The 25,159-nt window shown below is 46.3% G+C and overlaps 1 protein-coding gene across 2 annotated transcripts in view; it reads left to right on the forward strand.

Annotated features, from left to right (window-relative positions):
- The window catches only part of Usp4 (ubiquitin specific peptidase 4), a 36,169-nt gene extending 11,031 nt beyond the window's left edge, over positions 1–25,138 (forward strand). The window contains exons 5-22 of one of the 2 annotated variants that reach the window (XM_052720705.1): positions 2,643–2,788; positions 2,918–2,979; positions 5,925–6,065; positions 6,846–6,963; positions 8,025–8,198; positions 10,848–11,006; positions 11,816–12,040; positions 12,906–12,989; positions 13,548–13,642; positions 15,059–15,250; positions 15,905–15,993; positions 17,799–18,023; positions 19,142–19,212; positions 19,627–19,745; positions 20,546–20,695; positions 21,846–21,949; positions 23,816–23,904; positions 24,523–25,138. In XM_052720705.1, the coding sequence (XP_052576665.1) occupies positions 2,643–2,788; positions 2,918–2,979; positions 5,925–6,065; positions 6,846–6,963; positions 8,025–8,198; positions 10,848–11,006; positions 11,816–12,040; positions 12,906–12,989; positions 13,548–13,642; positions 15,059–15,250; positions 15,905–15,993; positions 17,799–18,023; positions 19,142–19,212; positions 19,627–19,745; positions 20,546–20,695; positions 21,846–21,949; positions 23,816–23,904; positions 24,523–24,684 (2,405 nt within the window). In that variant the 3' untranslated portion in view covers positions 24,685–25,138. Of the gene's footprint in view, positions 1–2,642; positions 2,789–2,917; positions 2,980–5,924; positions 6,066–6,845; positions 6,964–8,024; positions 8,199–10,847; positions 11,007–11,815; positions 12,041–12,905; positions 12,990–13,547; positions 13,643–15,058; positions 15,251–15,904; positions 15,994–17,798; positions 18,024–19,141; positions 19,213–19,626; positions 19,746–20,545; positions 20,696–21,845; positions 21,950–23,815; positions 23,905–24,522 lie in introns of those variants that run through there. The other variant, XM_052720713.1, reaches the window with a different exon arrangement.
- Positions 25,139–25,159: the final 21 nt, after the last annotated feature.

A 25,159-nucleotide genomic window follows, 5' to 3' on the forward strand; every position in this document is an offset into this window, starting at 1 on the left:
CAGAGTTTGAGGCCAGTGTGGTCTACTGTGAGACCCTGTTTCAAAGAAAGAAAACAAGGCTAAGGAGATGGCTTTATGGGTGAGTGCCTGCTGTGTAGGCGTGAGGACCTGAGTTCACCTCCCTAGCACCTACATAAGAAAACCAGGGCCGGGCCGTGGTGGCGCACGCCTTTAATCCCGGCACTCGGGAGGCAGAGGCAGGTGGATCTCTGTGAGTTCAAGCCCAGCCTGGTCTACAGAGTGAGACTCAGGACAGGCACAAAACTACGCAGAGAAACCCTGTCTCGAAAAACCAAAAAAAAGAAGGAAAAAAGAAAACCAGGTGTGGTCTGTCCTTTTAACCTCATCACTGGGGAGGTGAGCCAAGCAAGCAGATCCCTGAAGCTCATTGGTCAGCTACTCCAGATAAATCAATACAGGAGACCCTGTCTCAAAAAATAAAAGATGGAAAGATACCTAAGACGGCCTCTGGTCCCCACACGCACATACCCACACTAATAAGTACACAAACCACACACGGAAAACAACAGTGACTGGAGAGATGGCTCGACAATTAAGAGTACTGATGCTCTTCCAGAGGACCAGGGTTCAGTTTCCAACATCTTAGTGTTTAGTTCTTGTGAAGAGACACCATGACCAAGGCAACTCATAAAGAAAGCATTTAACTGGGGGCTTGCATACAGTTTTAGAGGGTTAGTCCATGGCCATCATGGCAGAAAACAGACAAGCATGGTGCTGGAACAGTAGCTGAGCTTTACCTTCTGATCCGAAGGGGGAGAGAGTGAGCTGGGCCTAGCATGGGCTTTTGAAACCTCCCAGAGGTCCACCTTCTCCAACAAGGCCATGCTTCCTAATTCTTTCCAAATAGTTCACGAACTGGTGGCAGCATTCAAACATGAGAGCCGAGGGGCCACACTCATTCTAACCACCACAACTCTTTTTAATTATTAATTCCATAGATCCACACCATCCTCTGGTCTCTGAGGGTCCTAGACACACATGACGTACATACATGCAGGCAAAAAAAAAAAATCCATACACATAAAAGTTTATTAGTTAAAAAAAATAACTCCCACATTCTCAGGGGAAAAAATGGCAGGTGTTGTTTTGTGGTTTTTGTTTGTTTTTGGTAGAGTGGGCCTCAATCTCAGGACCTTTTATTAACGCTGAGCAGGCACTCTACCACTGAACCACATCCATAGTCTACTTTACCTAAACTCCCCTTTGTTTGAGGTGGAGTCTTGCTGTGTAGCCTAGATGGCCTCAAACTCATGATCCTCTGTGTCAGCGTCTCCATTGCTAAATTATAGGTGATGTCACCATACCTGGCTGAGAGCCCCTTTTTTTTTCATAAGATTTTAATTAAAATTTGATTATATCCCTTCCCTTCCCTCTCCTTCCTCCAGCCCCTCCTGTATTCCCTTCCTCAAATCTCTCCTGTGCGCCCCCCCCCCCCCCCTAAAATCGGTGGCCAAATGAACTCAGAAGGCCTCATTTTTTGTTTGTGCATCTAACAATAATGATCATAGAGCTAGCTGCTTTTCTTTTTGGGGGTAAGGGGTTGTTTCAAGACAGGGTCTCTCTGTGTTGTTCTTGCTGTCCTGGAATTAGCTCTTTAAACCAGGCTGGCCAACTGGGCAGTGGTGGTGCACACCTTTAACCCCAGCGTTCGGGAGTCAGAGGCAGGCGGATCTCAGTGAGTTCGAGGCCAGCCTGGTCTACAAAGTGAGTTCTAGGATAGACAGAACTATTACACAGAGAAACCCTGTCTCAAAAAACCAAACAAACAAACAAAAAATCCAGGCTGGCCTTGAACTCAGAGATCTGCCTGCTCCTGCCTCCCAAGTGCTGAGGTGAAAGGTGTGCACCAATACTGTCCAGCTTTTTCTTTTCTTTCTTTCTTTTTCTTTTTTCTATCGATTGATATGATAAACTGGTATTTTATTTATTTATTTTAATTTTATAATTAATTTAATTTTGCATATCAGCCATGGATTCCCCTGCCCTCCCCGTGCCCCCCGCCCCCCAGCTTTTTCTTGTCTTGTTTGTTTGGTTTTTGAGACAGGATTTCTGTGTGTAGCCCTGGCTGTCCTGGAACTCCCTCTATAGACCAGGCTGACCTCGAACCCAGAGATCCTTCTGTCTTTGCCTCCCGAGTGCTGGTATGAAAGGTGTGCACCAATACCGTCCAGCTTTTAGTTTTCTAACTTTCTATGTTGCCTTTCTTTCATCCTTTCTCCTCTTCCTTGTCTGTTTTCTTTTGTTTTGTTTTTGAATAGGTTTTCATACTAAAGCTCAGGTTGACTTAAAACTTTCTAGTAGCTTTGAACTTGTTGGAGCCTTCCACCTCAGTCTCCCGAGTGTTGGGATTATAGGCCTGAGCCGCTCCACCTGAGGTCTGTGTTACTGTGGTGCTGTAAAGACCTGCATTATCAGAGAAGCATAGTGAGCTGCTGCTTACAAGGAGGGCTCTGAAAGATGATTGGCCTTAGGAGCACAAACAAGTTAAGGTCTGTGAACATATTTGCTCCAGATCTTCCATTAACATTTGAGAAGGAAGCAGGATGAAGATTGGTTTGCCTTGGCTATCTTTAACTTTATCTCTGGAGACAGCCCTGAATGATGTTTTTGCCTATTCCTAGCAACCATCGAGAAGGAGATGAGGAAGCTGTTCAATATCCCTGCAGAGCGTGAAACTCGGCTTTGGAACAAATACATGAGCAACACCTATGAGCAGCTGAGCAAGCTAGACAACACTATCCAGGATGCTGGGCTGTACCAGGGTCAGGTAGGAGGGCCCAGGCCATGCCCAGACAGGCAGCTCTGACCAGGGTGTGTGTCAACAAGTCTTCTGGCAATAAGCATGTCCAAAGTGGGTGTGTTGCACTATGTTCATTTGGTTTCCCCTTTTGCTTAGGTGCTAGTAATTGAGCCCCAAAATGAAGATGGCACATGGCCCAGGCAGACCCTGCAGTCAAAGTAAGTGTACCTTCTCTCCGCTGTGTCTGGGCTCACAGGGTCAGAGAACGGGGAAGACGGAGAGGGTTGTTCTGAATTAGATGGAAACAGCAGTTTCTCATCCAAATTGCATAGTGTTTGAAGTGCCAGCCTTTGGTAAGTAGCTTGCTTGATATAGTGTAAGAGATGTAAGGACGGGAGGTGGGGGGAGAAGGTCAGAGCTGATATGGCTACTTTCCAAGTGACTTTGTGTTTGTTAAGCTCCTTTACTTCTCTACTTGTAGTTTAGAGGCTCTGAGAAAGGAAGAGGAGGGTTAGGATGAGGTCTTGTATGACTTAAGGATGATGTCTTGCTCCCACTTACCTTGGCTCTGTGGTCTGCTCAGCTACTAAAAGTGGATTCCAAGCACAGTTCCGTCAGAAGCTAGCCCTGTGACTTGTGGAATTGTGCACACCCTTAGAAGGTTGCACAAAGAAGTGATAGCTCTTTTCTGTGATGTCGTGCAGGGAAATAACATTACTATTTCCTTATCTGATGACACAAATAGATCCAGGTGTTGTGACATATGCCTGTAATCTCAGCCTATGAGAACATTTGGTCGAGGTGGAGGGAGGAGGAAGAAGGAGTTCAAGGTCATCCTTGGGTACATAGTGAATTCTAGGCTAACCTGGTCTACGAGACTGTGAGATTCTGTCTACAAAAACAGATGAACAAAAGAATCCTGTGGCTGTGGTGATGGACCAGCAAGGAAACTGCTTGTCATGCACGCATGAAGAGCAGAGCTCTCATCCCCAGAACCACCTGTGTGGGGTGGGTGTTGAGCCTGCCATAATCCTCGTGCACAGGAGATGGAGACAGGCAGTCTCTGGAGCAAGCTGACTAGCCAGACTAGACAACATGGTGAGCTCTGGGTTCAGTGAGAGACCTTGCCTCAGTATGTAAGGTGAAGAGCAATCAAGGAAGACACCTAACGTCAACCTCAGCATCGACACGTATGAATGCACATATGTACGTTTCCCACACGTACACACCATATATGCATATGCAAAAGAAAAGCTGAAAATAGAACCCTGTTGCCACAAAATGCCAGTCTCCTGTCACAAGAACTATGAATATGTTTTGCAGATGTGATAATAATAATGTTGAAATTGGGAGACTCTTCAGGTGGACCCAGTGTAACCACAAGGCTCCCTGTAAGTGAAAGGGAGGCTGGAGAGTCAGAGTGGTGTGAGATCAGAAGCCGAGGAAAAGCGTGAAATAGGAGAAAAGCTCTACAAGAACCTAAAATCGCTACAGAGGACTATAACGTGGACACCTTGACTTTAACTCAGAACTCCTTTGGACTTTTTTTTCATTCATTCATTCATTCATTTTGTTTTTTTGAGACAGGGTTTCTCTGTGTAACGGTACTGGCTGTTCTGGAACTTGCTCTGTAGACCAGGCTGGCCTTGAACTCACAGAGATCTGCCTGCCTCTGCCTCCCGAGTACTGGGATTAAAGGCTCGCACCACCACTCCCGGCTTAATTATTTATTTTATGTGTATGGGCATTTTGCTTGTATGTCTGTCTGTATATTATGTATGTGCCTGGTGCCAGTGGATGCTAGAAGAAGAAGTTGGATTCCTTGGGACTGGAGTTATAGGTGGTTGTGATCACCATATGGATGCTGGGAACCTGGGTCCTTTGTAAAAGCAACAAGCACTCTTAATCCTCTCTCTGGGCCATCTCTCCAGCCCCTCCTTTAGGCTTTTAACTTCCAGTAATTTCATGATAATACACATTTGTGTTGTCTTGAAAGCCCTTGAGTTTGTAGAAATTTGTGACAGCCGCAGAAGGGAAACAAACAGAAAAGTTCAGACTAGACAACTCCCTTCATAACCAAAAGTGCTACAGAATATAGGAAAGCTGACCCCTAAACTCAACCTCTGGGTCAACTCCTTTGGGGTCCACTTGAAGAACTGTATCTTTAGGTTGCGGCCTTAGGAAGGGTGAGAACCACTGCTCTAGGGAAACCCTCCAGGTGGTTGGCTTGCAGCCTGTGAAGTACAGTTGGTAACTCCGAGCAGAGGCAGGTGACTGTCCTGGCCTTTAGGCTGCTTCACTTGTACCTCCTTTGTTTGCTTCTCCCTATTCTTCCCCCTCTGAAGCCTAAGAATTTCCATGAAGGGAGATAGGGAAGAGCAGAGCCACTTTAAGATTCCATGAAGGTTAGAGTCTCTTACTAAGGTGTGGTTGGTCTAGAGTAAGCATAGAATGGTATTCCTGAGGCACTTTCCTTTTCTTGATCTCCAGGTCAGTGTCATGTAATGTTGTCCATGAGGGTACAGCCATAAAGTAGACAGTGTGTTGGGTCAGGAAATGAGATCAGTAAGAAAAGCACATATGCTCACTGATTTATAAGCAATATAGACAAAACTCAGGGAGGAATTATCAAGTCCTAGGGTTTGGGGTGGGTCAGATTTAACCTGCTGAACTATTACACTGGCCCTTGAGGGCACAGGGGGAGAAAGTATGTGTGTGTCTGTCAAATGTATAAATGCAGGCACACATGTGTCAGAGCATGCTTGTGGAAGTCAGAGATCAATTTCAGGTATCAGCCTTGCCTTCCACCTACTTCGAGACAGGGATCTCTTGTTGTTTGCTGCTGCCTACTCCAACCTAGTTAATCTGAGCCTGACTTCCGGAAGTTCTCTATTTCCACTCTTAATTCCTGGTAGTGTGAAGACAGGGTTTTGTAGTCTAAGTAACTGAGAATAGAGACTGCTTCCCCCCACTCCCTTTCTTTCTGTGTAGAACAGACTGGCCTCACGCTCATACTCCTGCCTCAGCTTTCTGAGTTCTGGGGTCCAGGTATGAGCCGAGAAGCACAGCTAAGGATGGTTGTTTATTGAGAAGAAACCTAAGGCATTGAATGGGGCCTGGACTTTGCAACAAGTCAGTGGTGGTGTTTTTGCTTCTCTCCCAGATCAAGCACTGCACCTAGCAGGAACTTTACTACCTCTCCAAAACCATCTGCAAGTCCTTATTCCTCGGTGTCTGCCTCTCTCATTGCAAATGGTGATAGCACTAACACCTCTGGGATGCACAGCTCCGGTGTCAGCAGGGGGTAAGAACAGGCCCTTGTACTTTGCTTTTTTCCCTACGAGTGTCTGGAATGCTCTTCTGCTGCTGCAGAGATAAACCTTGCGGGATTAGAGCTTCCTGGGAGAACATGCTGCACGTGCTTTTTCACTCCATTTCCTACCTGCAGGAAAGCATGCCTCCTAGTTCTGACTTTTGTTACTTGTCCTTTTGCCTCTGGTCCTTTTTTTCCAGTCTAAGCTAGGATAATCTTGAGGGCAGGATGGCTGGTATAGGGAGATCACAACATTTGGGAAGGGATGGGCTGGTTACATGGCAGCTGTAAAGGGGACAGTTGTCACTTCTGGCAGAACCCTCTTTCTCCTCTTAGCAGTGTATTCCTTTCTTCATACATGTTAGCATATGCCTCAAAGCATAGGCAGGGTGGGAGAGAGTGAAACAAGAAAGAGTGTGTGAACGAACACTCAGGTCCATTCAAGGCTCATGTGGCCTAGTGGATGGTGGCACATGTAAGCCCTTGATCTTGGTACCCAAAATAGTCTTTCCTGAAATCATCTGATAGCCTCTTAGAATGATATAAAATTAGTCATCAAAATCTAAAAGAAAATTCAAATGGCATTTCTCCCTGTACTTACTGCCTGCTAGCATGTCAAGTAAAGGTGGAGGACCAGAGGAGGTAGGGAGCATTTCCATTATGAGACTACGACCAGGCACAAGTTGTCGAGGCCCAAGCAGAGCTCCAAAAGTCATCCTAAGCATATGTACAGCACTTGCTTTTATTGCTGATGCGGATTGTGTTTTTCAGTGGATCTGGCTTCTCTGCTTCGTATAATTGCCAGGAGCCCCCATCGCCTCATACACAGCCTGGCCTCTGTGGACTTGGAAACCTGGGGAACACCTGCTTCATGAACTCTGCTTTGCAGGTAGAGGGAAAGTTGCCAACTAAATAAAACTGAAGGTGGGAGTTTGTTAAGTGAAGAATGGGTCTTCTCTTAGGTCACACCCCAATTCACCTCCTTTTAGAAGTCTCTGCCAGGATACCTCCGACCAGCTAGTTCAGAATGGCTTCATCAGTGTTTGTAGTTCTAACACTGGTGTTTGCTAAGTTGTTTGGTGTTATGTTTTTGAGACATGGATTTTTATCTTCTCTCAAAAAAAAAAGGAGAAAAAGACTAGGGATATGACCCAACGATAGAGGTCTTGCCTACCATTCTCAGTGCTGGGTTAAATCCCTAGCAGTGCTACCACACAAACAAACAAGACCCAGTGTTAGCACAGTGGTTTGTGACTGTAATTCCAGGACTCAGGAAGATAGCAAGTTCAAGGCCTAGGCTAGAGAGGGAGGTCTTATCTCAAAATCTATCTTGATTCGTTCATCAAGCATTTATTGGGTAGATACTATGTAATCGGATTGTGATAGACCTGGGCTGCAAGGGGTTAAGAGTCCAACTGTGGCCGAGTGACAGTGGCGCACGCCTTTGATCTCAACACTCGGGAGGCAGAGCCAGGCGGATCTCTGTGAGTTTTGAGGCCAGCCTGGGCTACAGAGTGAGATCGAGGACAAGCACCAAAACTACACAGAGACCCTGTCTCTCCGAAAACAGCAACAACAAAACAAAGCAGCTGCAGGTTCAGGATTTCTAAGGGCACTCTCAGCTTTGATAATCTGCTCGAAGGACCTAGGGATTTACTTAATGCTATCATAGTTGTTTCATGATGATGGTTTATTTTGAGGAAAGGATACAGATTAAAGTTAGCCAAGGAAAAAAGCAAACAGAATGTCCGGAGGGGCGGGTCCCAAATGCAGAGCTCTGTCTGGGTCTCTATACCTGCAATCCAAGTGCTTGGAAGGCTGTGGCAGGAGGATTGATGAGATTGAAATCAGCCTGGTCTAAGAATGTTTCAAACAAAAAGAACTTGGCTTGTCTTTTCTGTCTTCTCGCTGTCTGGAAGAATTGTAAGCTCTGATTTTGTCCTGTTTCAGTGCCTGAGCAATACCGCTCCGCTGACTGAGTACTTTCTCAAAGATGAGTATGAAGCCGAGATCAACAGAGACAACCCTCTGGGAATGAAAGGGGAGATTGCAGAGGCCTATGCAGAGCTCATCAAGCAGATGTGGTCTGGAAGGGACACTCATGTGGCACCTCGAATGTTCAAAGTAGGTTGAGATGTGTTACCCTTTTTCCTCAAAAGAAAAGATTGTTTTTACGTTGTGTGTGCGTGTGTGCATACTCTGATGCACTCGTGTACACGTATATGCACCATAACACAAGTGTAGACGTTAGAGGACCACTTACAGGAATTGGCTCTCTCTACCATGTAGCTCCTGAGGATCAAACTCAGATAGTCAGGCTTGGTGGCAAGCATCTTGATCTGCTGAATCTGCCTGTTAGATTCCCTTGTCTTTTTTTTTAAGTTTTTCAAGATTGGGTTTCTCTCTGTAGCCTTGACTGTGCTGAAATTTGCTCTATAGACCAGGCTAGCTTCAAACTTACAGAGATCATCATACATTCAAAAACAAAAAACAACTGGGCGATGGTGGCATACACCTTTAATCCCAGCATTTAGGAGGCAGAGGCAGTCGGATCTTTCAGTAGAGGTCAGCCTGCTCTACAGAGTGAGTTCCAGGACAGCCAGGGCCATACAGAGAAACCCTGTCTCAAAAACAAAACAAACAAACCAAAAAGTAGAATCTAAGACTGGAAGTTCATGTCATTAGCCTCTTCTTTTCTGTCATTCAGAGCTGTTTTTTGTTGTTGTTGTTTTGGTGTTTTGTTTTGTTTTGAGACAGGGTTTCTCTGTGTAGTTTTGGTACCTCGAACTTACAGAGATCTGCCTGGCTCTGCCTCCTAAGTGCTGGGATTAAAGGCTTGTGCCACCACTGCCCAGCCAGAGCTGTGATTTTTATTTGCTTTGTTAGCTTTGGATTTTTTTCAATTTTTTTTAAGACAGGGATGGGGAGACATGGGTGAGTCTCACTGTGTAGCCCTGGCTATCCTGGAACTCATTATACAGACTAGGATGACCTCAAACTCATAATTCAGCTGCCTTTAACTCCCAAGTACTAGAATTAAAGACGTGTGCCACCATGCCTGTCTCAGTACTGTGGGTTTTGTTTGTTTCTTTTGCGGGCGGGGCGGTCGTTTAAGACAGTTTTTCTGTGTAGCCTTGGCTGTCCTGGAACTCACTCTGTAGCCCAGGCTGGCCTTGAACTCACAGAGATTCACCTGCCTCTGCCTCCTGAGTGCTGGGGTTAAAGGTGTGCACTACCACCACCTGGCTGTTCGTTTTTTCTTTAAGACAGAATTTCTCTGAGTAACAGCCCTGGCTGTCCTGGAACTTGCTTTGTAGACTCCAGGCTGTTCTCCAACTCCCAGAGATCTGCCTGCCTCTGGCTCCTGAGTGCTGGCACTAAAGACATATGCCACAATGCCTGATTAATGACAGGCAAATCTTATTCAGATCTTTTCCCTCAACAAGGAAATCTCAAGTGGTTAGTTAATATTGAAGACTCTCTTTCATCTTCTTGGTCACATTGATCCCTGAGAAACACAAGTAAATTACTGTTTCTATACTAATTCATAAAAAATACTAGAATTGGATGGCAGCAGACTGGGTTCACTCCAGTGTGAACAATTTACAGATAGCGTTTGGGGCTAGTATAGTGCTTCTTCACTTTACTGATGACCATGGTTGATGTCTGCACTGTCTGGTCGTGGCCACCAGCGCCAGTGCTGCTGAGCACTTGTATTGTGGTTAGCATGACCAAGAATCTGAGCTTGCGGGGGCTGAAGAAATGGCTTAGCAGTTAAGAGAACTGGCTGCTCTTCTAGCGGTCTAGATTTGATTCCTGCACCTACATAGTGGCTCACAACCGTTTGTAACTCCAGTTCCGGTGGATCCAAAGCCTTCTTTTAGTCTCCACGGATACCACCTAGGCACACTGCACAAAAAACATACAGGCAAAATATCCATACACATGAAGTAATAATTTTAAAAAAGAATCTCAATTTTAAATTGTGTTTAACTTTTTGGTTGGTGCTAGGAATTTAACCCAGGGCTTTGTGCAAACAAATCAAGTACAGCTATGTCCTAGCTCCTCTGTTTATTTTCAACTTACTTAAATTTAAATAACCTCTCATTAGTGGCTAAGGTATTAGACAACACAGATGCAGAACAAAGCCTGTCCAATTTGAGGCTGCATCATAGTCTCTGGGCAGGCTTGGTACAGGAGGTTATGGGCCCAGCCGTGGGGTCTGGTTGAGCCTCAGTGGGGCCTTGGAATTCGTTTCTGATAAGCTCCTAAGTGGTGCTGCTGCTGACTGGGAACTGAGTTGTTTTGTTGTTGTTGTTTTTTTTTGGGGGGGGGGCTTTTCAAGACAGGGTTTCTCTGTGTAGCTTTGGTGCCTGTCCTGGATCTTGCTCTGTAGACCAGGCTGGCCTTGAACTCACAGAGATCCACCTGATCATTTCTGTAATTTAACACTGAACCACACAAGGACTTTGGAGTGGGACATCAGAACTTGGATATCTCAACTGAGAGTGCCTTCCCTATGCCTATCTCGATAATGGCCTGATTTCAGGCCTGTGTTTTTCTTGACTCTCTGATCTGAGCTGTTTCTCTGGGCCCACTGGCCTTAGAATGGCTCTTGAGGAGTTAGTTGGACTGTTGGCTCAGGGGAGGTTTCTCGTGTTCCAGTGGATTGTAGAGCTGTCATTGTGACCTCTGCCCTCTGACGTCACTTGCTTGCTTTTCCTTCTTCACTGCTTCTTTATCATGCTCCTGATAGAGCTGCTTTTGTTGTAGACGCAAGTGGGACGTTTTGCCCCTCAGTTTTCTGGCTACCAACAACAAGACTCTCAGGAGCTGTTAGCCTTTATTCTAGACGGATTGCATGAAGACCTGAACCGAGTAAAGAAGAAGCCCTACCTGGAGCCAAAGGATGCCAACGGACGACCAGATGCGGTATGATATTTAAGCTCTCTGCACAGTGTCCCAAAGAGATTGCCCTCTATTGGCAGCATGGGAGCTAGCTGCCTTCTGGTGTTGGGGTTAGTGCGAGCCCTGGTTACTTCTCACTATTCTCATGACAGGGATGCGTTCTTGGTCAGAAAGGAGCTAACTGCAGTTGCCTTTTTTCCTTTCTTTCTTTCCCAGTGCTCAGAGCCTTCTGAGTACTTGTACTACATCACTGAGCTACATCCCAGCCCAGCTCTGTTACTCCTGACACTTCTTGTGGGTTTCTTCAAGTTAGCTCGTTTGTTTAGTATTGTGTTTGCAAGTCAGGAACTCAAGAGCTCTCAAAACTTTAAATGTTGACTGTGTGCTCTTTACAGTTCATCCTGTATATTTACTTGTAGCACTGGTGATAAGACAAGCGCTGAATCTCATTGTCTGGGCCGTCATCAGACTATGTAGCCGAGTGTGGCCTAGAAATTTTGAGTCTTTTGCCTCCAGAGTACTAAACTAGCCTCTTTTCTCCTTGATTATTAAAATACCTCATTAAGACTAAATTTAGAGCTGGGAGGTGGTGGCCCACACCTTAATCCCAGCATGTGGAGGCAGAGGCAGGTGGATCTCTGTGACTTTGAGGCCAGCCTGGTTTACAGAGCGAGTTCCAGGACAGGGATACACAGAGAAACCCTGCCTTAGGGAAGAAAAAAAAAAAACCCTAAATTTAGTCCATCTCACTGCTTGTTATGAAGCATTCTGGGTGCAGGGGAAAAGGACAGATGTTGAGAATCTCCTACTTAATCCTTCTTTTTTTTATCCAGGTGGTAGCAAAGGAAGCCTGGGAAAATCACAGGCTGAGGAATGATTCTGTGATTGTGGATACTTTCCATGGCCTTTTCAAATCTACTTTGGTTTGCCCAGAATGTGCTAAAGTTTCTGTGACTTTTGACCCATTTTGCTATTTAACTCTTCCACTGCCTTTGAAGAAGGATCGAGTTATGGAGGTCTTCCTGGTTCCTGCTGACCCTCAGTGCAGACCTATTCAGGTAACAGAATCCTTACCTTCATAGTACCACTTGCTGAGTAGACTCTAGTCTCTGATGGACTGCTTTCTATCTGCTGCGTGGGAAACTCCACCAACTGTCCCTGGGTCCCCTTGGCCTTAGACTGTGTATGCACCTTTGTCCTCCATCAGACCTTTGTAAAGGTCACTCTCTCATCATTCCATTCGTGCAGCTGGAGTAACCTGGTTTACCTGCTAATGGTCCTTGAATGTTGGGAGCATGCGGTAGAGTTTCCTTAAGTTTGTCTTTAAATCAGGTAGGAGAGCAAGCCAGAGGAGAGATATGGCCAGTGTTGGCGTGTCCACTTCTGCTGGTGGCTCTTAGTGTCATTTATCCCCTAGTCTTCAGGACTTTTTTCTTTCCTTTTTTAAATTTCTAAACAAAAGTGATACCTGCTGGGTGTGATGGCACATACATTTCCTTCTGGCACTGAAGGGATGCAGAGCAGTTAGAAAAGATCTCTGAAGTTGAAGCCAGCTTGGTCTGTGTAAGGAATTTCAGGCTAGCCAGGGATACACAGTGAGGCTCTGTCTCAAAAAGAAAAAGAAAGGTGATCCATAGTATCAAATGGCAATTTATGTTTTTAGCAATTCTTTAAAGGAAGTATTGACCCAATCCAAAAAGTAAAGTATAAACAAAAACAATATTTGGGATGGAAGGAGGCTGCTGCCTGAGTGTTGCAGCTTTGCTCACACCAAAGACTTGGCGCTGTCAGCTGTTTCCTTGACTCGTCTGGGCCATGCTCTGCCTCTCGAAGAGTCCTCTGTCCCCATGATGTGTGCTTCTCCCAGGCCATTTCCTGTCTCTTTTGGAGGACTCCTGTCACCTTGATGTTTCTCCTCTGCAGTACCGTGTGACTGTGCCGTTGATGGGGGCCATTTCTGACCTGTGTGAAGCACTCTCCAAGCTGTCGGGCATCGCTGCAGAAAGTGTGAGTAGGAGCCATTAGTGGCCCTTACCATGGCTAAGTCCCTGTCTGGCCTTTGCAGTTTACTTTCAAGCTTTTGGTCACTTTTGAAAGACTGTTGTTATTGGACAGCACTAATGTGATCATTGGTGTATATCTTGGATACCTCATGGCTCCTGGCCTTGACCATTATCCCTTCAGCACAGGGAAACACCATTTTTCCTCCATTGCAGTGATGTTACCCATTGTCAGAGGGACGAGAGTAGGGCTCTGCTTCCATCGTTGTGTGCCGTGGGATGTGGAGATGGGCTCTGGAAAGCCACTGGGGTTTCTAGACAATGACCAGTCTCTGATCAGCACTCACTTCTCACCATTCCTACCACTTGAGGGCAGATGTTAGCAGCGTGCCAGTGCTGCTGACAGCCATGTGACTCCTTTCAGGCCTGGTCCTCGCCCTGGGGCTACTCCCTGGTAGTTCTCTACAGGCAACACTACAGCAGGGTGTTTCCGCCCTTTGTTCCTGGGTTTGCATCAGTGAGGAGGAGCTCTGGAGCTGTTCTGTCATGTTTCTGTACTCTTTAGATGGTGGTCACAGACGTATATAATCACCGGTTCCATAAGATTTTCCAAATGGATGAAGGTTTAAGCCACATCATGCCTCGAGATGACATTTTTGTGTAAGTACTTAGCAGTTCCTGATAATTGACCAGAGAATCCTTGTAGAGGCTTTGCCTTGTTTGTGTTTCCAGGGCTGACATCAGTGCTCCTGATGTATCTGTCCTAGTACCTGGCCAAAGGAAATGTGTGTTCAGGAAACTGAGCATCTGTCAGTACTAAGACCCTTCTGCCCCCACAGAGCCCTGCATAGACACAGCTTTGGTCAATAGTTTCTGTTTGCTAAGAGGATTAGTTCAGTGGTTCTGCTCTCAGAGGTTCCTTGCTCAACAAGACTCATAGATATGCCAGGTGGTGTCGGGGCCCACACCTTTAATCTTAGCACTCGAGAGGCAGAGGCAGGCAGATCTCTGGGTTTGAGGCCAGCCTGGTCTACAGAGTGAGTTCCAGGACAGCCAGGATTACACAGAGAAATCCTGTCTCCTCCCCACCAAAAAAAATCACAGCCGTTTGCGAGACTAGGGCAAACAAAGGGCTGTGGTATAGAGGGATTTGGGTTCTCTGCCTCTGTCACTTCATTCTGAAGCAGTGTCATAGGGCCAAGGTCTCCATCTCAGAAAAGACTAGCTGTTGGCAGCTCAGGCATTCTGCAAATCTCTGAGATTCAGTTTTCTCATCACCATGAAGACAATCCAAAGTGCTGCTTTGTGGCCACTTTTGGGAAACAGGGTATGTGTTGTCTACTTGGGTACAGATGTTGAAATGGACTTAAACTTTGTGGCAGCTTTCAGCCAACCACTTGCTCAAGGGAACTTTACTACTGGCCTGTGGTAACTTCTATAATCCCAGCATTGGGAAGATTCAGGCAGAAACATTTCTGTGAGTTCAAGGCCAGCCTGGGATATATAGGTCTAGGACAGTCTGGGCTACTTAACAAGACCCTCTCAAAAATAAACAACTTAGTTGGTAAGAGTGTTTGCCTCGTGTACATCAAGTGCTGGGTTTGATCCTTGTCTTCAAATAAACCAGGTATGTCTGTAATCCCAGCACCTGGGAGGTAGAGGTAGAGGATTAGAAGTTTGAAGGTCCTCCCTAGTTACATAGTAAATTTGAAACTTGCCTAGAATAGGAAAGGTAGAAGAAAGACAGAGATTAAAAATTGGTTGATTTTTAAAAATTAAGCTTTGTGGTGAGAAAAGTTGGTAGGTGACTTCACCACAGTGGTCCAAATGCTGGCCCTTATTTCTGTTGATAATCAGAGAACAGCCCACAGTTGAAGTCTTTTGGGGCTAAGTAGCAGAGTCTGGGCTGTGTAGACTCATGTGTTGACAGTGATCAATCTGTAATCACGTTGGAAATGGCTTATCTCCCGTTGGCTAAAGGTACTCTGTTTGTTATAATCTCACTCCTCACCACCTTGCAGCTTATATCTAGTGCTGCCGGGGACCTGCTGTGACCCTCTTCTGTGACTCACGCAGGTATGAGGTCTACAGCACTTCCATGGACGGCTCGGAATGTATCACTCTTCCAGTCTACTTCAGAGAGAAGAAGTCCAGGCCGTCAAGTACTTCTTCTGGGGCTGTGCTGTATGGACAGCCCCTTCTCGTTTCTGTCCCTAAGCACAAGCTGACCCTCGAGTCCTTGTATCAGGCCGTTTGTGATCGCATCAGGTTGGTGCCAGAAGTGCAATTTGGTTACTGTCTGAGATTAATGGGTAACTTTAGTCCTTTGCAATATCTCTGTTGATCCCATGTTCTCATCTTTGTGAAAAATGGCATTGTGCCAGCCCCTGGGAGGGTAGGGTAGAGGCTAATGGGATGGAGTAAGTGGCACATGAACCATGAACCAGGGTTTGTTCAAACCTCCGATTCCTAGAATCGTATCAAGTATGCTTAGATGGCATCCAGTTGGAAGAGTGCTTGCCTAGCATGCACAAAGCCCTATCTATGTTCAGTCTCCACAACCCCATAAGCCAGCCGGGCCTGGGTATAGTGCACACGTGAATCTTAGCAGTTGAGAGTAGAGGCAGGTGGATCAGAAGTTAAAGGTTATTCTTAAATACAAAGCAAATTTGAGGCCAGCCTAGGATATATGAAACCCTGTTTCTAATAAAATAAAATAATGCACATGACATTCCTAGAAGACTTGAAACCAGCCTTTCTGTGTCTTTATTGGCTTATTAAGTTAACATGTGATCTCTTAGTTGCATCCTGAGCCGTTACATTACATTTGTTAGTGACTGAATGTAAATTAGGTACTGCTTCATAGCTGCATAGTGGAGAAACAGTTAAAAGTTAACACTAATAGTCTTTTGTTTCTTTAAGCCGCTATATAAAACAGCCTTTGCCTGATGAGTTTCTCAGCTCACCCTTGGAGCCTGGGGCCTGCAATGGCTCCAGGGGCAGCTATGAAGGTGAGCATTCCTGCTGTGGGGTTGTGGTGACCACGTTGTTCTTGACTTCCCTCTTCTTGGAAGGTGTTAAATACATGGAAGTATTTGAGTCTGGGCTGGTAGAAGGTAGGGTCTCTCAGTCCATTGTTAACGTCTGTACTTGTAGAATCTTCTTAGATCCTTGCTTGTCCACATTTGGTTTCATGTCCAACACACTGAGCCTAGAGGGATTGGGTGACAAGGCTAAGGTTATGAAGCAGAGTCAGGATTTGTTTGGTTGCCATGCAGTAGTGACACATGCCTTTTATCCCAGCACTTGGGAGGAAGAGGTAGGTGGATCTTCTCTGTGAGTTCCAAGACAGCTAGGGCTACACAGAGAAACCCTGTCTTAAAAAAAAAGATTTGTTTGGTTTTGCAGTGCTAGGGAATCGAGCCTCACACAGTCACTGACCACTGTGCTACCTCCCCAGGCCTCCAGAATCAGAATTTAATTCTCCTCTGTTAGCATTGTCTAGTTGGTACTTACCTAGCACGCACTTGTGCAAACCATCCAGAATGGCTGGTGAGCCTTTAGTGCCCAAGGAGGACAGATGTCCTGGCCAGCTAATCAGAAGGTTGAGGCTGGCTATCTTGGGCATTTCTATCTTCCTAGGAAGCTGTAGTCAATGGCTGACTTTAGGTTATGGAAGGGAAGGAAGTCAACGTTGGGAAAACAGTACAGTGGGTTCATTGCAAACCCAAGGCAATGTTACTACTCTTCTTTTGAACACTTTGGTGATCGTGTGCCTTTATGCCTCCTATAACCCATGAATGACCTCCAAATTCTTTGGTTTTGGTGGATTTTTGATTTTTTGGTTGTTGTTTTTCAAGACATGGTTTCTTTGTGTAACAGCCCTGGCGTCCTGAAACTCACTCTGTAGACCAGGCTGGCCTCGGACTTACAGGGATCTGCCTGCCTCTGCCTCCCAGGTGCTGGGATTACAGGCATGTGCCACCCCCTCTCCCCCCAGCGATTTTTAAATTTTTTATTTATTACTATTGTGTCTGTGTGCATGGTATGTGTGTAGGCACGTATGATGTTTGAGGGTAATATTTTGGAGTCAGTTCTCTCCATCCACCTTCATGCAGGTTCTGGGGCACAAACTCAGATCACGAGGCTCATGCAGCAAATGCCTTTACCTGCTGATTGATCTTGACAGCCCTTTTTTGTCTCTGTAACCCAGGCTGGGCAGAACTCACTGTAGCCTGTGCTTGCCGTTAGTTCCCAGTCCTCCTGCTTGGCTCTCCCAAGCACTTGGGATTGCAGGAGTTTAAATATGACTTTTAAATTTTGTTTCTTACAAAACTGTTTTCTTGAGTGTTTCGTTTTAGTGTGTTTTTCTCTGTGAATCTAATGAAGGCAAGAGTAGTAAGACCATGTGATGTGAGGAACTACTTCTAAAACGCTCATTTAAATTCTCGGGGTCTCTGCTTCCTCGTCATGGAATAGCACACCTTGTCTGCCCCTTGGGGACTGTCAGATGTTAAATCAAGTGCATAATACTGTAGAGATGGATAGGGGTAGATGCACTTTAACATACACAACAAAATATGGAAGAAAATAATAACACACTTAAGTATTAAATAAACATTTTATGGTTTATTTGTGGGTTTTGTTGTTTTGAGACAATCTCATGTAGCCCAGGCCAGCCTCAAACTTGCAGTGTGCTTGTGGCTGGCCTTGAGCTCACTATCCTGAGTGCTGGGACATCACCATACCTGGCTAAATAAAAAAATGGTAATATTGAAATATGGGACTTATACAGATTGTTTCTCATGTGTGTCAGGAGACGACGATGAAGAAATGGATCATCAAGAGGAGGGGAAAGAGCAGCTTTCAGAAACAGAAGGCAGTGGTGAGGACGAGCAGGGAGACGACCCTAGTGAGGCCGCCCAGAAGGTGAAAGGCCAGCCGCAGCACAGGAGACTCTTCACCTTCAGTCTTGTGAACTCCTACGGAACTGCCGACATCAATTCACTTGCAACGGACGGGAAACTACTCAAACTCAACTGTGAGTTCTTTCTCGGGCCGTTCAGCTAGACTTGGGACCCTCAGGATCCGTTTGAAAGTCACTTCACCTGACACTCACTCCATCAGGTTTTAACTGTTTTTATGTAGCTCTAGGACCAGACATGTGAGTCCCTTGGAGAATGATTTAGGGCACATATACTCTTCATCCTTCAAAGGATTTTCACCTTGTTCCTTTTGGTAGTGGGGGTGACAAGTTTCAGACAAACACGTGTGCGTGCTTGCTTGCGTGCTCGCTCTCTCTCTCTCTCTCTCTCTCTCTCTCTCTCTCTCTCTCTCTCTCTCTCTCTCTCTCTCTCTCTCTCTTTTTTTGTTTTTTGAGACATGTTTTTCTCTATTTAGCCCTGGCTGACCTGGAACTCACTTTGTAGACCAGGCTGATCTCGAACTCAGAGATCTGCCTGCCTCTGCCTCCCTAGTGCTGGGATTAAAGGCGTGCGCCACCACTCCTGGCCTCCTTTGGTTTTGAGACACAGGGTCTTATGTAGCCCAGACTAACTGGTCTTGAGTTTACTCTGTAGCTGAGGACAGTCTTGAACTCCTGACCCCGCTTCTGCTTTCTAAAGGCTGAGATCACAAGTGGGAACTACACCCTGCTCTCAAATTTAACTTTGCTTCCTTAACTCAGTCTCCCTTGCTGTCTCTCTTGACCATTCAGTGCCCTGGGGTGCTTTACAGTGGTGAGCTGAGATAGTGTCGGGCTTGTTTCATTTTCTGTCTTTCTTTGTGTTACTTGGCGTCTGTCCGGGAACCAGTTCGAAAACAGTTACTTTATCTGTCGTGTCAGATGTTCTTGTGGTTCAGGCAAGAGGTTAAGTCTGTTCCCAGTCACTCCATCTTGACTCTGCATATGTCCTGTCAGAATTCTGGGTATTGGAGTTTGTCTGTGTAACATTAAGGAAGTCTTTGTCAAAAGATTTGGGCGGTTGGGGTTCAAAATGGCTGCCTAATAAGGCCTAGCATTGCTCTCCTTGGTGGCTGGTGGGGGGTGAGCAGGTGTGATGGTACTGCCTAAGTGTGGCCCCTCTTACTCTGGTCACTTGGAGAGCCTCTCTTTTTGCTGGTCATCTATGACAAGTGATGCTCTGGTCCCCTCCACAGCTCGATCCACACTGGCCATTGACTGGGACAGTGAGACCCGAAGCCTTTACTATGATGAGCAGGAATCTGAGGTAGGTCATTCAGGGTTTGTGGTCAGTGCTCTGTGCTGGTTTCTGCTCTGGAGATACAGTAACAGTCCTCCTACTGATTGGACAACAGTGTAACAAGTTTTCCTTAAGAACTAAAATGAAAAGCACCCAAGACTTTGTCATTTTGTATTCAGAGACTCCAGACAATATAGTGGATTCCAGGCAGAGAGCCCTGTAGCTTTTTCCTTTTTCTTGAGACAGGGTTTCTCTGTGTAGCTCTGGTTGTCCTGGAACTCACTCTGTAGACCAGGTTGGCCTCGAACTCAGAGATCTACCTGCTTCTGTCTCCTGAGTGCTGGGATTAAAGGTGTGTGCCACCACTTTCTGGCTGAGAGCCTCGGTATCTTAAGCTGGTAGGATCGTTCTCCACTAGAACTCAGCACTTATTTCTTACAGGCCTGTGAGAAGCACGTGAGCATGTCACAGCCTCAGAAGAAGAAGAAGACTGCAGTAGCCCTGAGAGAGTGTATTGAGCTCTTTACAACCATGGAGACCTTGGGGGAACATGACCCCTGGTATGCATACCCAGACTCTGAGCAGAGGATCTATAGGCCATAAGGTCTTAGGGTTGCTGGGACCATCTGTATGCACAGAAACCCCTTACTATACTTGGAGAGGTCATCTTTTTGCGTAGCCAGGCCTATAATACATTCGTTGTTTGTTTGTTTTCGAGACAGGGTTTCTCTGTGTAGTTTTGGTGCCTGTCCTGGATCTCTCTCTGTAGACCAGGCTGGCCTCGAACTCACAGAGATCCTCCTGGCTGTGCCTCCCGAGTGCTGGGATTAAAGACCTGCGCCACCACCACCCGACCTATAATACATTTGTGTGTGTGTGGACTGTGTTTTCTGGACTAAAAAAGCCATTGTCCTGTTGCCTTGCTCATAAGAACTAGGGTTGACGGGTTCAATTCCCAGCACCCACATGGCAGCTCACAACTGTCTGTAAGTCCAGCTCCAGGGATCTAACACCTCATGCAGACATGAATGCAGACAAAACACCAATGCTAAAATTACAATTTTTTTTTTTTTGTCCAGAAGAGTTTCTCTGTGTATTAGTCTTGGCTGTCCTCATTCTGTAGCCCAGGCTGGCCTTGAACTCACAGAGATCTGCCTGCCTCTGCCCTCTCGAGTGCTGGGATTAAAGGAGTGCACCATTACACCCAGCATAGAAAAATCTTAAAACAAACAAACAAACAAACAAAAAAACAAAACTAGAGTTGAGTCCTGTCTAAAAGGATAGCTCTTGTGACAGAGTAGCTGTGTCCCCACATAAGCACACCAGGTGGCTTCCTGCTGCCCTTATCTGCTCTCCTCAGGTACTGCCCTACCTGTAAGAAGCACCAACAGGCAACAAAGAAGTTTGACTTGTGGTCTCTGCCCAAGATCCTGGTGGTTCATCTCAAACGGTTCTCCTATAACAGATACTGGCGGGATAAACTTGACACAGTCGTGGAGTTCCCGGTCAGGTGGGTGTCAGCAGGTGCAGGGTTGGAAGTGGGCGGGGATCCCTGTGCTGCTCGGGTGAGGGTGCTTGAGTTAGGTCGCTATTCCTTGGCTCTGGGAGGTTGACTTGTGGAATCATCCTTCCTCCCCCACTAATAGGGGAATCCCTACGAGAACAGTCCTGAGGATTGTCTGGGCCACCAGTCTGTGGCCCGCTTGGCTGGTCCATCATTGGTGTCGGAACCTGGCCTCAGCCAGGACAGCACAGGCTCGGTGCTGCTTCTCACTAACAGGAACATGGTGACCAGAGTAGCCTACTCGAGGGAAGGGGTCCTTAGACGAGTATGGTTGTGCATGCTTGTAATCCTTGGCTGAGGCAGGAGGATCATTGATTGCAAATTCAAGGCCACCCTGGTAGTTAAAAATTCTTTTACCTTTTTTTTCCCTTTTCTTTTTGTTTTTTTCCAGACAGGGTTTCTCTGTGTAGCTTTGCGCCTTTCCTGGAACTTTGTAGACCAGGCTGGCCTCGAACTCACAGAGATCCGCCTGGCTCTGCCTCCCGAGTGCTGGGATTAAAGGTGTGCACTACCACCGCCTCACTTTTACCTTTTTTGTATTTTGAAAATTTCCGAGTGGGCCAGTGAGACAGCTCAGCAAGGAAAAGCACTTGCCACATAAGCCTCGTGGCCTGAGTTTGGTTCTTAGAATCCATGGTAGAAGGAGAGAACCAATTCTTAAAAGCTATCCTCGGTCCTCCATACCTGTGATGTGGCATTAATGGCCACACTCAGTACTCACTCAAACACATCATACAAATACACAGTAATAATAACAAAGAAAATTTCAAATATAGTAAAGCTTCCCAGGGCCTGTTCTGACATTTAAATGATTACAGCCTTGGGTGGTTGTAGTTCTGTTAATAACAGCCTCCCCCACTCAGGAGCTGAAGCCCTCTTTGGCATCTCCTTACCCCTCCTGAAACCTACATGGTGTGGTAACACCACACCTTGGATCTCTCCCAGTTCCTGGTCTGACAGATGGTCAGTCACTCCGCCCTGGTGTGTCTCTTCTCCCATAATTAGAGTGTTTCCGTATACTCTGCTCTGTTGGATGGAAGGGGTTGTTGGGTTACAGACTTTAACATGTTTGTGGGCTATTATGTTTTTCACTCAGAGCTCTGAACATGTCCGAGTTTGTCTGTGACCGGTCAGCAAGGCCTTATGTTTATGACCTAATTGCTGTGTCCAATCACTATGGAGCCATGGGGGTTGGTCACTGTAAGTATTGGCATCTGCTTCCTTCCGAGGGGTAGAAGTGCCCTACCTGGTGTTCTCTCAGCCTCTTCCTTGATGCCAGGCACTGCCATAAGCCCCTGGCTTGTTTATGGTCTCAGGCTGTGGACTTTCTCAGTCTCTCCACCCTCCTACCCCCTTCCTTTCTCCTTTCTAAATTTTCATATTCTTTAATTCAGTAGTGCTAACTTTGTGAGTTGTTTTGTTTTGTTTTTCAAGACAGTCCCACTGATTAGCTGATGCTGGCCTGGGACGCATCATGTAGTCCAGCCAGGGTGACTAGGGCTCCTGGCGGTCCTTCTGCCGTAGCCTCTCACCGAGCCTCTGGATCACCTGGGGTTCTCTCCTAAGACAATGACATGACGAAATTTTATGCACAAACCATTTGCCTCTTTGTTTATTTTGATTTTTCAAGTAAGGGTTTCTCTTGTGTGCAGCCCTGGCTGTCCTGGAACTAGCTGTGTAGATTGTAGACCAGGCTGGCCTCCAACTCAGAAATCTGCCTGCCTCTGCCTCCCAAGTGCTGGATTAAAGGTGTGGGCCGCCGAACCGACTCATTGACCTTTTCTAACAGTGGTGTTAGTAACAGCGTTTGGGAGCACAGCTGTCACTGTTGTTGGGGGCCTTGATCAGAGAATAGCCGTTTCACAGTGACTAATGGAAAAGACTACACAAAATCAGTGTCAGTACAGAAGTAGTACCCCAGCTCTGCAAAATCAAGAAGCACGAAAATACAAGGGGCGCAGAGCCCTGGAGTGAGAGATGCCAAGATTAGTTCACTTTTGGTTTGGTTTGGTTTTGAGACAGGAGCTCACTGTATAGCCCAGGCTGGCTTGTAACCTGCCCGGTAGCCCTTGATGGCCTTCAACGCCTGTCCTTTCCACCCTCCTGTTTACGTGCTGAGATGATGCAGGTACACTACCATACCCAGCAAAAAGTAGCCATTTCTTTCTTTTGCCCTATCCAGAATTTCTGACATTTAAGTTCACTTTAATGGAAACCTTTTTGTGTTTTTTGTTGAGACGAGATCTTACTATGTGGCTCTGGCTGTCAGAATCCTTAAGTTAACCCTTAGCTTAGACTTCCACCTGCGTTTCAGTTATAGCTGTTCCGGTTTTCTCTGTGGCTCTGGATTCTACTCAAGGCCATTTTCGTTTGATGGAAACCTCAGGCAAGTGCTCTATCATTGCACGGTCTCCAGCACTGATCACAGCCATTAACTAGACACTGGGCAGCTGGAGAGATACTCAGGCGTGCAGAACACTGCTCTTCCAGAGGACCTGCGTGCAGTCCCCAGCACCATGTCAGGCGGCTCCAGGGAGCACAGCACCGCCTTTTGGGCACTCGGCACCTGGGCTCATACCCACCACCTGCCATGTAATTAAATCACAGATGTTTATTAAAGTAGACAGAGCTGGGGGTGGTGGTGGCCCACACCTTTAATGCTAGCACTCAGGAGGCAGAGGCAGGTGAATTCCTGAGTTTGAGGCCAGCCTGGTCTACAGAGTGAGTTCCTGGACAGCCAGGGCTACCCAGAGAAATAAACAAAAGTATTGTTACTTATATGTATGTACATATTAGTTGTTATATGATTTGGTGGTGGTGGTTTTTCTGTTTGAGACATGGTCTCATTATACTACCCTGCCTAGACTCAGCCAGGTTGGCCTTGTGCTGGGGACAGTACTCTTGTCTCTACTTCTTGAGGGACTCACACTGGTTATACATTATTCTTCATTTTAGTCTTAATATTTTTTGGTATGAACTTGTGCTTATATTTAATGTTAGCCTGATAAAATAATCTGATTAATTTTTTCCGGTGGCCATTAGAGTATTTTGTTTGTAACTTGGCAGACACTGCATATGCGAAGAACAAACTGAATGGGAAATGGTATTACTTTGATGATAGCAACGTGTCCCTGGCTTCTGAGGATCAGATAGTGGTGAGTACCCTGCCCAGGCACCTACTTCTCTGCGTTACCTACCAAGTAAAAGCCAGAAAGGTCCTCTTAGGCGAGATGGTTACTTCATTAGCTGGAGAGGCTCTGGGTGGAGTTAATGCACTGCCATCATTCTAGATCTTTCCTAATGGAGAAGCTCAGTTTTCCTTGAGGTAACCCTGCATTTCCCCACAGCCATGGCAGGGTCATCAGGAGGCAGCTAGTAAAGGCCTTTATGGCTGCTCCTAGGTGTGGATATGCAAGACAAGATGTCGGATTCCTGAAAGTGCTTGTTTATTGAGATTGTGCCTTCCTATATATTACTGACTATAAACTCACTTTGTATGTTAGGCTAGCCTCAAACTTAAGGTAATTCTCCTGCCTCTGCTTCCTGAGTGCTGGGACAGGTGTGTGTACCACATCCAGTTTAAGATTGATTTTTTTGAAACAGGGTTTCACTCTGAAGCCCAGGCTGGCTTTGAATTTGGAAAAAAACCCTCCTCTCTTAGGCTCTTCCTCCCCTTGCTGGGATTCTAGACAAGAGCTACCATGATGAGTTTAGTCGTGGGGACAGGCGAGCTTGTTCCCAGTGATGGACGCCCTCCCCTTCCTGTGTTTTAGACAAAAGCGGCCTATGTGTTGTTCTATCAGCGTCGGGATGAGGAGTGCCACAGTGCACCTCCGCTCACCAGTGTCCCGGGTTCTTCGGACGGAGGGATGAGGCTGGGCAGCTCACAGCAGGGCTTGGCGGATGATGAGGCTTCCAACATGGACACCAACTGATGCTGATTCAGTGACTCTGCCACCGCACAGCACCGATGTCACCCCAGGAGAATGTCTCTGGAACTCTTGAAGACCGCTCATGTCAATCTAAAAACCAGATGAGGAAACGACCTTCTTTTATGAGAACAGGAAAAAGAAAAAGAAAAACAAACAAAAAACCCTTCTCTCTCAGAAGGGTTATGTTAAGAGGCTGAATTATTTTTTCTTTTAAACAGGTGGTGATATAAAACGTGTGGAGCTGAAATGTGGGGTGGGGTTTGGTGCACAGTGGTGTGTGTCTCATGGATTCCAAAGAATGGAGAGGAACACCCTGTAATTGTGTATGGTGCAGCCGTGAAGAACCATGCAGGGCTGCTCTGAACTCCTGGGTTTTGGGTTCTGGTGCCCACACTGGTCACCCCAGTAGTCTGGCCACAGTAAACCAAGCCTCCAGTAAAGTCGATGTTGTCCTCGAGTTCTTTGCTGTTCACTGAGA

This window comes from Peromyscus californicus, unplaced genomic scaffold (genome assembly GCF_007827085.1).
Source record: "Peromyscus californicus insignis strain IS unplaced genomic scaffold, ASM782708v3 Scaffold_11__1_contigs__length_118956290, whole genome shotgun sequence".
Lineage (NCBI taxonomy): Eukaryota > Metazoa > Chordata > Mammalia > Rodentia > Cricetidae > Peromyscus > Peromyscus californicus.